The following is a 13,396-nucleotide window of genomic DNA, read 5'->3' as shown; positions in this document are numbered from 1 at the left end:
TATTTCGTGTTTTCTCTTCCCCTTTGGATCACACACACACACACACACACACATATATATATATATATATATATATATATATATATATATATATATATATATGTAAACTATGGACCGAAAATATTATATTTCTTTCTGGGAAAGGGCTCTCTAATCCGTTCAATCCTGTGACGACGTGACGTCTGTTTTGTTCTTGTTATCAAGACAATTTTATTCAACTTCCGGAAGACGTAAAACGTCTTGAAATGAAGGGCTGAATGAAGGCTATTTCTAACCCCTCCAGTCTGAAAAGTCCTTCCTCAGCCATATAAAATGACGGGGTTAGTAACAATAAAACAGAAATACGTCATGCCAGTGAAGGGGTTAAGCTGGAATAAATCGTCCGGATGTAGTCAGAATGTAATAAACAAGAGTGTCATGGTACTCAAGGGGGTAAAATTTTGACCCAACCCACGTCAAACTATCACAGATCCGGGCACAGCACTTACAGGCACATGACCTCCGCCACGCCATTTATCTTGGTGACGCTGACCCGTGTTGTAACTGGCCATTGGAGACAGCGTAACACCTCTTCCTTAGTGATTTATTCAACATACTACCGTACATTTCCGGATCCTATTTGTTGGTAAAAAAAGAAGAAAAAAAACTTAAAGGGTAATATTAAAAAGTGAGAGACTAGATAAATCGATAAGGAAGAGGTGTTAAGAATGTAGCCTCACTTTCCTCTGAAATGCAGACAGGCATTATAGATATTATCACCTTTTTTTTTTTTTCCCTCCCTAACAAGAGATACCTTATAATCTTCATAAACTCTTTAATTAGTCGCCAGGAAAGGTCAACGTCTTGTCAGGATTAAAGGGTTGATATTTTGGAAAGGCATTAAAATCATATCGCTTTTTAACACTCAGGCCTCGATGATTCACTCTTAGCTGAAGAAAATCGCTTGGTGTTAGCAGGGATGGAGTACTAGAGTTGTCGTGAGCATGAGAGGGTAAACACACACACACACACACACACACACACACACACACACACAATTTCTTACGTCAAACCAGAGAGTGCTTTAGTCGCTCCCTTCCATAGCAGGCGGTGTCAGACATAACCTTCGTGCACAAGGTAAAAAAAAGTATCGCGCAAGAGGGGTACGATGATTTCCGAAATGATCGATATAGCTTGTGCAGTACTTGGAAAATTAATTGATTATCATCTGAATATGCATCCAGGAACAATATCAGACATAAATTGTCATAAAAAACCTGTCTATGACATACTTATGTAAACATTTTTGATAACAAGGGGGAGAAAAAATCATCAAACATTTCTACAGTCCATCGTCCGTGGTGTCAAATTGTTTCGGGCCAAATGTGCACCGATACCTTTTTTACCTTGTGTACATACAGTTTCCTAATCAAACCCTCACTGTGTGTAGCTAGTGGTTTGTGGCATCTGAAATTCTACAGTTATCGTATTTACTAACAAAGTTATGATAAGCTTTATCTCGTAGTTCGTATTTTGAACTGCATTAGGAGGCATGGAAAGTTTCAGTACTGTCTTTTCCTTGTCCTTCATCATCATCATCATCATCATCATCATCATCATCATCATCATCATAATAATAATAACTAGAATGGCACTCAGTAGAGCGCATATCTCCGCCAAGGCCCAACATGCAGTTCCTTGTAATTCAATCAAGTCTAATCCAATATCAAACTCATAACCCTGTAAGTTGTAACACCCGCGCTAAACTGTACATATTCGTAGATACCAACATCCTAAATATGCCTGATTTTTTTTTTTCATCAAGATCCATGCAATAATCACTGAAATTTTTAAGAAAATGTCAAAAAACGCCCTATCTCGTAATGTTAAAGAAAGTGAAAAAAAAAAAAAAAAATGGATCCGCACGTTTATCCGGATCCGCACCAAAATTTAATGGAGTCTACCCTGGGCCAAGGCCCATTCTTCTACCAAGTTTCGTGGAAATCCGTCCTGTAGTTTTTGTGTAAACTTGCTCACAAACTAACCAACCAACCAACAAACGGACGGGGATGAAAACATAACCTCCTTGGCGGAAGTATTATTAATAATAATAATAATAATAATAATAACTAGAAAACACTTCAAGATCGCATACCTCCACCAGTGCTATTGCCATTAAAAAGGATTCGGATCCGGATCTGCCCCCAAGTTTAATCAATTCTTTCTTCGTCCGTGGCCCACCTTTCCACAAAATTTCACTGAAATTCATTGTGAACTTTCTGAGATATTGTGCAGGGTATTCTGGATCCGGATCCACCCCAAAATTTAACCATTTCCTCCTTGGCCCATGGCACACCCTTCCACAAAATTTCATCAAAATCCGTTCGTAACTTTTTGTGTAATCCTGCTAACAGACAGACAAACAAACAGACAAACCAGCCAACGCGGGTAAACCATAACCTCCTTGGCGGAGGTAATAATAACAACAATAATAAGGATACTACGACAATTTTCCTCTCTTCAGTAATATTTGTTTTTGAAAGAAAAAGACACGAAACAGAGCAAGAATCAGGTGTTTTCTCTCCTCGTCCCTCCTCCGAGAAAATATTTAAGTTATGAGGTGGAGGTCGTCTTAATTATGTTTGTCAATCTCAGCTCAGGTTCTGGTGGTGGGAAAGTTTACATGAAGATTTACACGAAAAACAAGAAGTAAACGCGTATTGTCATTACATATTCTGGGCCGGAGGTAAAGTAAAAATAATATACACATTCCTGTCAACTTTACTAAAGGATGTTAAAAATCCGGGAAGCGATACTGTGCCTTGGCATATCAGGTTTCATGGTCACTTGCTATCAGATTATATTGGTTGACAATCAGTCAAGCGGTTCACTCACCCCGTTCTTGATGCATTCAAATACACATATGCGTCCACGAACGCACGAACGCGGATGAATGCGCGCGCACGCACACACACACACACACACACACACACACACACACACACACACACACACACAGATTTTCTTTAAATATATGTCAGACAGGAATGCACATTATTTCTCTCAGTACTGTATATGTTTTATACTGACATTAAAGGAAGGCCTTTATAATACTAACCTTAGGAAACAACATAATGAAGAATGCGGTATCCGGCAAGTGTGGGACCAGTGCTGCTGCAGTTGGGGGGGTATACGCGGTCAAACGGTGTATTCTTACTTTTTCAAGCATGCCGTATGATTAAGAAATAATATCAGAGTATACGCAGCTATACTGTACAGTATAAAGGGATACAGACTGTATCTTCTTTGTTCTACACACTGCACTTCACTGTAGAAAAGAGCATATTTTCAAACGTTCTAACTGCAGTTTGTCTGGCAGCACCAACATAATTTTTCCTCTCCAAAATGCAGTGTTATATGAGGTCATATACTTCTAGACGGGTTCTGGATGCGTTCACGTGCGCTGTGTGAACTCCCTCACGGAGTCATTCAGTAATGCCATACTACCGCATCCCACAAAGCTTGTGTACGGACTAAAACACCGCATTCCTCGCTTTAAACATGCTGTCCAGAACTTCAGATTAAATATAATTATATGCAATACACACCATGAATTACACTAAGCAAAATTAATAATCCTGGTTAGCCCAGTTCCTTTTCATTTAGTGATTAAGGAGGGAGAGTATATTAATCTAAAGCGTATGGCCAAGAATAATTTTACCACTACAGCACTATGTGGGACCATACATGACACAGCATATCTGGGACAATCAGGGATGTTAGTTGCTTACTGCTCTACTGTGTCTCCCTCACACTTAAGACATGTAGATCATCAAACTCTCTGACACATGATATCAAGAAGAATTATTTACGGAAGGAGAAACACACCATGCCTCTTTCAGCGTAGGAACATTAGTCACCAGAGTAGTATTAAGAAGCAGAAGAGGTGACATATTAGGCGAGCTTTTGTCCACGACTCTACATTTCTCCCTTTGACTATTTTCAGAAAGCTAAAGGAACACGACTTTAATTCCTTGACCAATCGCAGTATTATTTTATTTAATAAGTATCGCCTATATCAGCGGCTCTCATCCCTTTTAACTTCGAGCCTAGTATAGCTGTTGGTCATCGTCTCCTCCACCCCTTCCTCCTCCTTGATCCAAATCTAATTTTCTCAGTAACTGTGTAATCACATATCTATTCCTTACATATATGTGCAACGATATAAACGTACCTATCTTTCACAACATATACTGTAATATTAAAAGCAAAGTTCTGTAAGAGTTGGTCATAAACACCGCCACACGACATGTTCATAAACATCACCACATCATTATAAACATTAGCACATTGTCCTAAACACTACCACACAGTTAAAAACGAACAACCGGGCATAAATACCACCACATGGTCGTCAGCACATGCAAATGGTCATAAATAATTATATAAGTCATAAACATCACTCATAAATAGCACATGCATGTTCATAATACCCTTTTGATTTGTCAGATTTCTTTTCACCATCCTGACTTGTTTTCTCACCTTAGGATGGGTGAGGTAGGGTACAGAAACATGAAAACAGAAAGCACGAAAAGAATGGGAACTAAGAACAGCAAACCGAATGAATTGGGGTAAACACTTGCTCACTAGCCATTCAACCTTCCGGAAACCTAGTGTCACCTCACAGACCTACTATTTTGTTTTAGTATCTCTCTATAAAGATGGGCTTCCCATACGCCTGCCAGATAGTCAATCCTACATCTGTCTTTGTTATGTGCTCATCCTTACGTCATTCATCCAGCTAACTCTCTCCCCTCTCAGTTCCCTTGCCTAATCAACTTCCATATTCACTTTCTTACACTTTCGTGCACACTTCTTACCACATCTAACCACTTTTTCCTTGGCCTACCACGCCTCCTCTCACGGCCAAACTCATTCACAAACCTGACTGTCATTTTCACTGAGCTGTCTACATCCATTCTCTCCATGTATAAGCACACACTCGCCTTCCCTATTATCAACAGCCTTCCTTACTTCAGATCTTTCACAAATCACATTATTTCTTATCCTGTTCACTCTACGCACTCCACACACAATACTCATTAATCCCATTTTAAATTCTATTACTCTCTGCGAGTCTCACACCTAAACATATATGTGAGCACCAACACATCTTCATGAAGCCCTCCTTCATTCACCACACTCAGACTTTTTTGCATCAGGTCTTCATAGCAACCAGCCATCTTCGTTCCCTTTGCCATTTTAGTTTCCGCTTCCATTTCACAGTTGCCTTGATCTTTTATAACTGCATGGGTATACTTGAACTCCCTCTGCAATTCAAGTCTCTCCATTCATCAGTACACTAGGAGCTGCCTACGGTAGTTTCTCAAAAATCATCGCCTTACTCATATCAACATACATTTTCAAAACAAGACGCTCAGGCACTCACGTACGTAACTCTGCACTAATCTACAAAGCTTCTGCACACTATTAATAAGCAAGCAGCACGACATCATTGGCTTGATTAGATGTGAAGTACCCCACCCTTCACCATTTGTTACCAACTTCACCCCTGTCTCAAGAACTCGATTTTTAACATTAACCCAGCTGTGAAACACAAGGACGCCTTCACACGGTTACAACAATATGACGGGTGGTGGAGATGCCTGGCGATACAAACGTCCCCTCAGTCCCATCCTTATCCCCCCAGATAGGCTGGGCTGCAAAAGAAAGGCAGTCTCGTGCCACATTTCACCTGGTTAATGGTTCAGACGAACCTGGAGCTACGGCGACTACTACAAAGGGGGCTACATCAAATCTCCCTGGTGTGAAAACTTTTCCTAAAAGTACGCAGAATCGCCTAAATTACCAAGAATTAACTAAAAACGACAGCTCCGTACTGAAGGGGTAAACCTTGACATGTTAGGCTACAAATCAGTCAGGCCGCAAGCGCAACTACACTGATATCTTGTGTTATCTTTGTCACACAGTATCTGGCTTGGGAGACTTCCTAACAACACTTCCCTAACGATTTATTTGCCACGTTACGGTTTAATTCCCTTTTAAGCTACGTCACAATTGAAGAGATACAAATACCATGCAAGAGAGTATAAAGGTGTAATATGGGGAATAAATCGGTAAGGGAAAGTTGCTACGAAGCCTCCCATGCCATCAGAAATACGGTGCATTATCTTATCGTCGGATGAATCATTGAAGGTTGCAGGAACTTGGGCAGGTGTAACAGTGGGGGCATTGTTTACTATTCTCTCTCTCTCTCTCTCTCTCTCTCTCTCTCTCTCTCTCTCTCTCTCTCTCTCCTGTATACTGTAGTAACTTTTATGAAGATCACTCGTACAATGTGTGTGTGTGTGTGTGTGTGTGTGTGTGTGTGTGTGTGTGTGTGTGTGTAACTGTGCAATTTTAATTGTGCATGAGCAATTGTGTGTATGCATGTGTTGTTCACGTGTATGTGCTTGAGCATGTTCATGCGTGTGCTGAGCTAAGCTGAACTAAACTGAGTTGTGTTTTGCTTTGTTTTGTTATGGTGTTGAGTTCAGCTGAGTTGCACTGAGCTGAGTTGTGTTGGGTTGGGTTTGTGCGTGCATGTGTTTGTTTATGTATAAGTGCGTGCTTGTGTGTGTGTGTGTGTGTGTGTGTGTGTGTGTGTGTGTGTGTGTGTGTGTGTGTGTGTGTGTGTGACGTAATAATGTGTTTGTGGTTCCTATCCTTATCTCCTGTGGTAAAAAAAATATTTTTTTGTGAGGCTACCGATTATACTTAACCCTATCATTGGCTACCTCCCCTCTCTCTCTCTCTCTCTCTCTCTTTGACATGTCAGTCGGTGGCTAGAACAATAAGAGCCTCCAAGTAGTGCTGATATTTTTTGTCGTTTAATATCAATGGAAAAAGCTCCCTTATCTAGGCGACATTCTTAAAAAATTTCGGTATCGGTATGTTGGAAAATTCTGAGTTACTACGAATTTTAACATGATATAGTTATCATTTAGTAACGTCATGGGACTGGATTATTGTTGGCTTAGATTACAAAATTATCACATTCCACTCGGCGAAGTGATTACAGAGGTTATCTGTTGTTTGAAATGGCTGGAGTTCGATCGCAGGTTGGGGTGGGGAACAACTTAATGAACTGAATTTCACTAAAAAAGACTTTACTGATCTCCCACAAAATCACCGATGTCATAAGAACAGCCTTGGCAATACCAGTGCACAAATCTTGAATGTGACAGCCCTAGCCCGTATTCAATATGGACAGTGGGTGTTTGCGCTAAAATGTTAACATGTGAAGGTCCACTGCGGAACTTTGGACCTCCTCTCCGAGGGAAAGTGGCAACCAGAATTTATCTTTTCCTCATATCAGCAATGCCTGAATTGTGAAGCGGTGTCTGGGGGAAGAGTGATGTACGTGAGACTCAAGTGTTGGATTCGGTTATGCCTTTGTATATCAGTGTCCATACACTATATACAAATATAGTATGCAAACATATGGAAGGACACATCATCAGCACCCCCTTTCAATGTCCTCCTGACACAGGCTTATGCATCGCGAAACGAATATGATAACCACAGGGCCACCACAGCTACCATTGCAAATATGCAGTACACTATTTTAAAGCTGTTAATCTTGTGTTGCAAAGAGAAGAGCGCAGTGAAGGAAACTATCCATGTAGTGATGATGCACACCCAGCAAACACAATAACAGTATGCCAGCCCTGGGGTACAGTGGCTCTCAAAATAAATTCCTCAGACAGATGCATCAGTTAAACAACGGCTCTTAACATTTTTGGGTCGCGTCCCTTTATTGCAGTTGCTCCTCCTCTCTTCGCCTCCCTCCCCTTCCCCACCCTGTTCCCTCCTTGTTCGTTAGTCATGTTAAAAAAATAATAATAATAATAATGTCCGGGTTTAATTGTCCTGAATATTATAAATGTGACCTAATTCCTTCAGCTCAAGGGCATCTTTTTCATTTAAATCTGGCTATACAAGATTTTTTTTTTTTAGCATAAGGTAGATCTATTGCAAAGAAGGAAGTGACGGCGTTAATAAACCTGTATCTAACCTCTCCTGTTTGGAAACCCACTACTAAGCTCGGTACAGTCGTCTGGAGGCAGCAAAGAGTATACTAAAAGACACAGGCGTCCTCATACTGAAGGGGTAAATCCGTAACCAAACCTGACCTGATTAACTGCAACAATGGAATACCTTTTTTTTTTCTCTCTCTCTCTCTTTTAATACTGTATCTTGACTAATGAGGGAATATTTCAGAAGTGCAGGGTTTCCTAAGCTGGTTAAAATCGTCTGGAAGTAGCAATTATATACTAATAAAAGGAGTCATCGAAGGAGGGTTAAGGGACCTAGCCTGTTCTTATCCCTTTGAAACGGGTAATTTTTTCTTGATTTTACTCTTGTTACTTCCAAACGATATCTTTCAGCTTAGGAAACATCTTTACTTCTAAGATCTATCCAAAGTAAATAAAGGCGTCTGAAGGTAGCAAAATAAATGAAGGACTGAATGAATAAATAAATAAAAATAAAGAATACGCCATCGCAGTGAAGGGGTTAATGAATCTACTTTGGCATGATTACTGGGCCTGAATTAGTATAAATGTTCCTGAATTGCTGTGAACAAGGCTGAAGTGACCTAGAATGCTTTAAGTGGATCTAGGCCGACATGAATGGTTCCGAAGGGACCTGAAGCAACCTGAGTGGACCAGAAATTAATTAAATGGACCGGAAGCGACCAAAATGGAGCTGAAATGATCTGAATGGATCTGAAGTGACCTAAACGAACCTGAAGTAACTCGTATGGATATCCTTGCAGTGCGCTGACCTGAATGGATGAATATGAAGTAACCTAACTGGACTCGAGGTGGCCTAAAGGGACCTCAGTGGACTAAGCTGGACCTTAATGGATCTGACATGACTAGACAGACCTAAAGCAGCCTGACTGACCCCTGCGCTGACCTGAATGGACCTAGGTAGACTTCCCCTTAAATTCGGCGACGTATTTCTTACTTCATTCAAACCACTACCAGATGAACATAGGAAACATCGGGAGGACTTCTAATGGTATAGGGGGTCAGTGGAAGCCTTACCCTCTCCTGTGATGAATATGATAGTCTGGTGGTAATAAGAAAAAAAAATCAGACTGAAGGGGTTAACTAGAGGACTATAAAAAAAATTCTCGAAGGGAACCGAATACTCCAGAATTAAACTGACTAGGGAGGAATGTATGTGGAGGACCTAAATGGACCTGATCTGGCCTGAAATGACCTCTGGGCTAATTTGGTGCTAATTACGTTATGCAGTAATATAATGGCCCACGCTGACTGCCTCTGTGACAGTTATGCCGATGCCACACAAATACGCTGTCAGTTAACTCGCCTTTTTTTTTTTATACAGTATGCAATAGCCAGGGGACCTATTATTGGCTCCCACTTATTACACTACGCCTATTACTTCTGAATTTTTTCCACTATCACTGTTCTCATCTATGACAACTACAACAGTTGCTTAGTCTGTACTACTTATGCGTGTGTCCGGAGGTGGGGGGGTATTTCAGCTGTAAAATCCTTAGTTTAGCTTAAACGTACTGTACTGGCACCAAACCCAGTATGTTCTAGTTAGGTCTTAACCCTCTGACTGCTAAGGGATTTCCTAACCCGAATAACAATGTCTGGCGTTTACCGGATTACATTAATATAATACAACAGCAGTGAATGGGTTAACAGACTAAACAAATATCTGTGTCAACCAAACTGCTAAAAATTCAGAGACTATGCATAAGTTAGAATGACAGCAGTAACTAGCATATTTCTGGACAATTCTGAGTTAATGAAGCTCCAATTTAACAGAAAAGTAGTAAGCTACGGTATAATTCAAAAGTTTGCCTTCCGTTACTAAGACAAGTATGTATCTGAAGACTCTCATAATAATCTATCATTGCTCTATTACCCCGGGCTGCACTTCAGTAAAAATGGTGAATAATCATGTCTGCATGCCTTCATAACACACTTTATATGCCATTTTACACAATGAAGAAAGAATGACGTCCACCTCAGTACACTCCTAAACAACTGGTAAAGTGTAATTGGCATGATGGGATATATTTATTTTTGGCTCCTGTTTATATATTTCATAACTGACATGAATAATTATCTTCCACATTTCCACAGCCACAGATATTTCTGCCACACATTCATAAACATCAACATATCTTCAACATCCAGTCATAAGCAACAGTAGGCTAATCTTCAACACATCCATAAACGCCAGCATGTCCTTAACACCTATCAATTAAACAAATATTTTTTTCAACACTTATCTCTAACCATAAACATATCATCAACAGTTATCTACAAACATCAGTATAACTTCATACTATTCTATTAACATCAACATTTCTTTACAGATGATCAACATGGACGAAGAGCTGTACACTCGAAGCCGTGGCAACAGAAAAACGGTGCTGTGGCGACCTGGTAATGGCCGTAGTGTGGTTCCGGGACCAAACAGTTACCGCAAATTCACCCACGTTGTCCGCACCGTCCACATCTACGAGGCCCTTGATGTGTGCGTCAGGGACGGCATGGAGCCCCGGCCCATCCAGGCACTCAGCATTCTCAACTGTCGGAGGAACCTGCAGCGTGGACACGTGATACGAGTTTTGTGGTTCGGGATTAAGAATGAGGAAGAAGATGAGGACACACACGATTGGTATGGCAGTGTAGAATTCTCACTGCCAATCACTACTGTGCTTCAGCGGTGGAAAAACTGCTATCTGGTGGAATTCATGACAGCACATACTCACACAGCCTCCAGGGTGCTCCTGACCAACAGAGACTATTCAGGACTTCTGCCTTCATATGATCCCACAAAGCGAGGTGGGCCTTGGCTGCTGACCAACAGTGGCAGTTATGAGTTGACAGACTGTCTGCGTTTCAACAATGAAGGTTACAACAAACATGGTCACACTTTAGAAATGATGATAGAAGTCACTCACCATGGTATGAGAAACATCCTGAAAGAATGCATGATTTCTTTCAGAAATCATGAACGTGCAAGGGATCTGAGTAATCCTCATGTGTGCCATAGGTTCCAGTCTCAGGGTGAGAGAAATGGTTGCCCCACTCCTTTTACCAGAGCCATAGCATCAAGAGTCTTCTTCACTGAACACACCAGACTCAGTACACACACGCGCATTGCCAAACCACCCCTTTCCCGCAGCGCAGAGAGATTTTTGCGTTGTTTTCTGGCAATGCAGTCCCCAAGACCTTTACTTTCATCTCCCAATCATCTAGCCTTGAGCAACAGACCCTTGCAGCCCCATTCAGATTTTGCCTTCAATCTGCTGCGCCTGAACTTCTACAACGGCGGCTTCATGTTTCAAAGGGAGCAGATCTTTGGGAGGGAGCCCGGGGGTGTCCCGTTTATGGCCACCAACGAAATGCTCATGAGACGAGGTCCTCAGTTTGAGGAGCATGATGATGAGGAAAGGAATGGTCAAGGCACACATCGTCGACTTGGGTTTGGGAACGAGAATCGAAAGCAGTATGAACTGCATCTAAACCAAGCTCGACTTCCACCCCCAGATTATTTCTCTCCAACAGACTTTCCACCTCTTCCAGGCTTGCCACCTCCACCACTAAGCCTGCAGCACCAACCAGTCATTCCATATCCTCCGCCACTTCATGTCCCGCCACCCAACATGCCACCACCCATCCAGTCGACATCAGTCAGGTACCCCTTCCCACCATCGATTGTGCCACCAATGCTGGTTCCAGGATTTTTCCAGCACAGCTGGGCCCTGTAACCTCTGGAGGGGGCTCTGCTGCAAAAACAGTGAAGCTGATGACCAGGTGCACAGTTTAACAAGATACAAAAAGTCTATCCAGCTATAATGACAAGTGATTCAGTTTTCAACAATCCCTGCCGGCAATGAAACAAAAGAAAATGCTCTCATTGGTTTCGCATTCTATGCTTCACATTAATCGTGCAAGAAATAGCAACTAAATTTCTTGAATAAAAATACTTTGAATGATTCGTGAACTGATTTTTAAAAATAATTAATTCTTAAACAGTTGTCTAAAATACGTGCCTGATTATAATCTAGATTTTGGTGGACCAGCCTACACTTGAACTACTGATGCCTTTTAAAACAATGGGTGGAGCGAATAGCTTGTGTTAAACTCTTTCTTGTACCAGAACTTACGGCCATATCAGTTTTAAGTGTGAAGATGTAAGCAAGTCTTTACTTATTTAGTCACTTTTGAAGCACCTGTATATATTGAACTGAATCAGCGTGCATTCCACATGACTGAGTGTATTTAGCAAATGCATAATGTGTCAAGAGAGTTTCTTTTTTTTCCATTATCACACGAATCGAAATTTATCATAAAAATCTGGGAGCTTACCCACACCTTTGTGGTCTCCGTTTTAATAATATGATCTTTACTTTTTGCATCCCAGCCCTCGATTGCCATGTTGGCCTAGATCTAGGAGTGTCTTCTGAGAGAAGCCTGTTACAAACTGCGTACCTGATTTTTATTTAACATTCCATACATGATTTCCACTATATATACATGCGTATTCACGAGTTCTGACTGTGAATAATAAGCTGTGATCAGGATTGTTAGATAAAAAACAAATATATGTACGTATTTTATAACGCTGATTATTTTTGGATTATAATGTTAACATTTTCAGTTTTAAACGTTACTGAGTTAATAGTCTTACATTTTATTGTACATTGTGTCAAATGTACTAATAAAAATGTTATATATTGTGCTGTGCATCAAATGGTCGAATGTACAAAAGATGTGTGATATAGGACTATAATAAAGGACAGTGTGTACTTGCATAGCTTTTCTATATTTTAATAAAAAGTGATTCTAACAATTGTTTTATATATCACGACAGAGACTAGACTTAACCTGATTTTTCACATCCCTTCTCTTCCCTTTTCCACTCCACTTCTATCCATTCCGTTCGTAAATGCGTCTCCTCCTCTCATCTACCCCATACCTAACCCCCTCACACCTACCCACCCCTACACCATACCTAGCACCATACCCCACACCTAATTTAACCTTTTCTACCCCACAACTAACTTCCCCTACCCACATATCTAATCTAACCTCCACTCTCCCACACTTAACCTAACCTCCACGTACCCCACACCTAACCTAACCTACCCCTACCCCACACCTAACTTAACCTCCCCCTATCCCACACCTAACCTAACCTCCCCCTACCTCACACCTAACCTAACCTCCCCCTACCCCACACCTAACCTAACCTCCCCCTACCCCACACCTAACCTAACCTCCCCCTACCCCATATCTAACAACCTCCCCCTACCCCACACCTAACCTAACCTCCCCTTACCCCACACCTAACT

At 41.1% G+C, this 13,396-nt stretch overlaps 1 protein-coding gene across 2 annotated transcripts in view; it reads left to right on the top strand.

The window, feature by feature from the left end:
• LOC145405224 (uncharacterized) overlaps positions 1-12,876 on the top strand; it is a 40,998-nt gene extending 28,122 nt beyond the window's left edge. For both annotated transcript variants that reach the window (XM_080276645.1, XM_080276644.1), the window contains exon 2: positions 10,409-12,876. In XM_080276645.1, the coding sequence (XP_080132771.1) occupies positions 10,409-11,809 (1,401 nt within the window). In that variant the 3' untranslated portion in view covers positions 11,810-12,876. The remainder of the gene's footprint in view (positions 1-10,408) is intronic.
• The last annotated feature ends 520 nt before the right edge of the window (positions 12,877-13,396 follow it).

Source organism: Coenobita brevimanus, chromosome 66 (genome assembly GCF_032717465.1).
Source record: "Coenobita brevimanus isolate Jiangsu-jjx chromosome 66, ASM3271746v2, whole genome shotgun sequence".
In the NCBI taxonomy this organism is placed as follows: Eukaryota; Metazoa; Arthropoda; class Malacostraca; order Decapoda; family Coenobitidae; genus Coenobita; species Coenobita brevimanus.
This window is presented reverse-complemented; position numbering and strand designations above follow the sequence as displayed.